The following is a 3475-nucleotide window of genomic DNA, read 5'->3' on the forward strand; positions in this document are numbered from 1 at the left end:
GCCCCTGAGCCCCTGTTTCCAGATGTGCCTTTCCTTGTCCCCGCAGCCCACACACCCACAGACCCAGCCCCTGATCCCTGCCAGGCTGGGGGGAGGGGTGGGAACCCAGCAGGCCTCAGTTTATTTTCCTCCCCACTGTGGTGGGTTTGCAGAAGTGCCTCCCCAGCTGCCCAGGTTGGGGGCAAGTCATTAAAAGCGGGTCCGAAGGGCTGAGACTCCACTCACCAGACAGCAGGGTTGACTGCCCAGGACCCTGAGCCCAGCCCCGGACTGAATGACAGGCGGACGGATGTTCCTCGGCCAGCTGACCGCTCTCCTGAGCCTGCTCTGTGGGGCCCAGCTGCACGCAGGCTCTGGGACACTGGGACTCCTGGGTCCCCCATCTCAGCTCTGGGCTGCCACCAATCAGACCCAGGCTCTGGGTCGAGGGCTCCCAGGCTCCCAGGTACAATCCTCTGCCTTCAGCAGCTGGAAGGCCTTCTTGGGACTGCAGAAAACCAGGTGGCTGGGGAGAGGTCGCCTGCACCGAGGGCAGGAGGTGGCACCCACCGTGTCTCTGCCACTGGACCTGCAGGAAGTGGTCCAGGAGATGTGCAGGGCTGTGCCCTTCACTCAGGTGAGGGGTGGGGGAAGGGGGGTGGAGTTCCAGCATGGGCAGAGAGCCCAGACTGTGGTCCTGCACAGATCTGGGGTCAGTCTCCTATCTTCCATCTAAATAACTCCTATTCTCAGTTTCCTGTCTTATAAAATGGGGCATAAGCTTCTCCTACCTGACCATACAGTTACTTCCATCCTGGTCTCTCACCCAAGTCTATTTTCCCATTTAATGGCCAGAAGGCACCTGTGAATACCTGAGTCACATTCCCTCCCTCTTCCCCTCAGAACCCTCCATGGTTCCCACTGCACTCAGCAAATCCATGTCTTTCCCGAGGCCCACAAGGCCCTGCACTCTCTACTTGTCACCTCCCTGACCTCTCCGCCTCCCCCTCTCCCCCTCACCCATTTCACTCCTGCCACACCAGACACCTGGCTTTTTATCCAGATACACCAATGTCACATTTACCTCAGGGCCTCTGCACTGGCTGTTCCCTTTTGCCTCTACCATTCCCTCTGACTCCCCAGCATTCTGTGGCTCCTTCTCTCACCTCCTTCAGGTTTTTACTCAAATATCACTTAGAAATGCAGCACCTTTCACCCTGTTCCCCTTTTCTGCTTTATTTCTCGCTGTAGAACACATCATCACCTAACATATAAAACTGATTTTGTGATTGCATTTATCATGTCTCCCTCACTAGGATCTCTTCTCCACCAGGGCAGGGACTTTTATGCCTTATTCACTTCTATAGCCCCATCCATCCCCAGGCCTGTGAGCAGAGCTAGGCCTACACTCAGGGTTTCTTGAATGAATAAATGAATGTATAAATAATAGTATCTGCCTCCTAAGGGTTATTGGGCAGTCAAATGAGACAGGTATGTTTATGGGCATTCAGTCAGTGCCCCATAAGAGCCGTGCGAACTCATAGCGTGTGTTTAGAGCCCCGGCTTTGGTGCCAGGTGTACCTAGCTTCAAAATCGGCCTTACCTGATAATTTCTGTGTGATCCAGGGGAAATGGATTCCCTTCTCTGAGCCTCATTTCCTATCTTTGCAAAACAGACTTAACGATAGATGTGATTTCATGCACAGTGTTTGGAACCATGCCCTTCAAGGCATCAGCTCCCCAGGCCTCCTGGCTTATTATTCATTCAGCAAATTTTTGCTGAGTCCAGGTGATGCGGTGGTGATTGCATGGCCTTGGACCAGTTCCCTGGCCCTGAATCCTGCCCCCGTTGCCCTGTACAGCCATGCACACTGCACACAGCAGAGGGAAACCCTGGCCTGGGGTCCAGCTGTGTGCCCTGGGGTGACAGAAAGACATTCTAAGGGTTAGCAGCCCCTTCAGCAGCTGTGTGGCTTTAGGTGAGGGGTGGCTCTGAGCCTCCGTTTCCTCATCTGTAAATAAGGATCATAATGTTTCAGCTTGTAGCATTGTGGGAGGAGTGAGTTCATCTAAGGTGAGCAGCACAGGCCCAGCATGGTGTTAGAGCTCAGCAAGTGTTGGCTTTTGTTCTGATGTGCCTCAGAGGTTATGGCCATAAACAAGGCAGAGAGAGTCCCCGTCTCCAAGTAGCTTGTATTCTAGGAGAGAACAACAGAAAAGAGACAGAACGAGAAATTACTAGGAGTCCGTGAAGAAAGGGATTGGCTGGCTGAGATAGAGACCACCAGGGGGTGACATATCCCTTGGGGGTGCTTCTGAGAAAGGATGAGTTGGGATGAGCTCAGGGAAAGGTAGAGGGAGGAGTGGTCCAGGTCCAGGGCTCAGCAGGGGCAACAGGTCAGAGGTGGGCTTGCAAGTTTGGTGTCTTGGAGGAGCAAGGAAGAGGGTGGGGTGGTTAGGGCAGGGTGACCGAGGGGAGGAGGGTTGACAACGGGGGCAGGACAGGGCGGCAGGAATGCAGGGTTTAAACAGAGAAGAGCCATGATCTGGGGGTGAGTTGATAGAGCCACTTAGTTGGAAGGGATCATAGGAGGAACTTTTATTGAACACTAACTGTGTGCTAGGCAAGGGGCTAAGGGTTTTCTGTTTAATGCCCCCAGGCCCCTGTAATACCGCCCCTTCCTGCAACCCCTCATCCCTAGAGGTGGTAGCAGATTCCTAATGATGCCAGTCCCCGGGCGACCTCATTATTGTCTCCTGCTTGGGAGAAGCAGCCTATATTAATCCTCTCTGTTGAAAGGGCTAGATTGGTTTCTCTTCTTCCTGGTTGAACTTGCATGATTTTACAGCTGAGGAAACAGGACCAGAGAGGTTGAGTAGCTTGCTGCGAGTCACACAGCCAGCAGATGGCAGTTGGGATTTGAACCCCAGGGTGGAAGTAGATGGGAGATGATTCTCACCATTCTGGTCCCATAATCCACTGCCCTTGACCCATCTTCCTGCCCCAGGTGCTCTCCCAGCCCGGCTGCACGGCAGTTCACCTCCGCAATCACCTCTGCTTTGGCCACTGCTCCTCCCTCTACATCCCCAGCTTGGACCCTGCCCCACTCGTCCTCTGCAACAGCTGTGTGCCCACTCGCCAGCGCTGGACACCTGTGGTCCTGTGGTGTCGGGCGAGCAGCCCAGCCTCCCGTCGAAGGATGAAGATGTCTACTGTGCTGGTTGAAGGGTGTCAGTGCAGCCCGAAGGCATGATCTGAGCTTGATGGATGGACACATCTTGGAGAGATGTGGGGCAGGGGGACATGTGCCCAGAAAGACACCAGCCTGGATCATGAGCACTGGGTCAAGAGACCAGGGACACAGGGACAGCCAGACAGGGCTCCAGAGTCCTTGCCCTGCTCCCGGGGACACCACACGCATGCCTAGCTGTGAGGGTGGACCACTCATAATCATAGCACACACTTATGGAGCGCTCAGTTTGCCAGGCCCTGTAC

The 3475-nt window shown here is 54.6% G+C and overlaps 1 protein-coding gene across 1 annotated transcript; it reads left to right on the top strand.

Moving 5' to 3' along the window:
• Positions 1-289: 289 nt before the first annotated feature.
• On the top strand, positions 290-3233 carry DAND5 (DAN domain BMP antagonist family member 5). Its single transcript, XM_041761181.1, has 2 exons — positions 290-616; positions 2988-3233. Exons 1-2 carry the CDS (start codon positions 290-292, stop codon positions 3231-3233), a joined length of 573 nt encoding a protein of 190 aa, XP_041617115.1.
• Positions 3234-3475: the final 242 nt, after the last annotated feature.

This window comes from Vulpes lagopus, chromosome 7 (assembly GCF_018345385.1).
Source record: "Vulpes lagopus strain Blue_001 chromosome 7, ASM1834538v1, whole genome shotgun sequence".
NCBI classification, from domain to species: Eukaryota; Metazoa; Chordata; class Mammalia; order Carnivora; family Canidae; genus Vulpes; species Vulpes lagopus.

What these genes read in the sequence shown, in the direction of transcription:
- DAND5 (XM_041761181.1), top strand. Translation starts at nt 290, where the DNA reads ATGTTCCTCGGCCAGCTGACCGCTCTCCTGAGCCTGCTCTGTGGGGCC. An exon ending in GGGCTGTGCCCTTCACTCAG is followed by an intron (nt 617 to 2,987) that starts GTGAGGGGTGGG and finishes TTCCTGCCCCAG; the next exon opens with GTGCTCTCCCAGCCCGGCTG.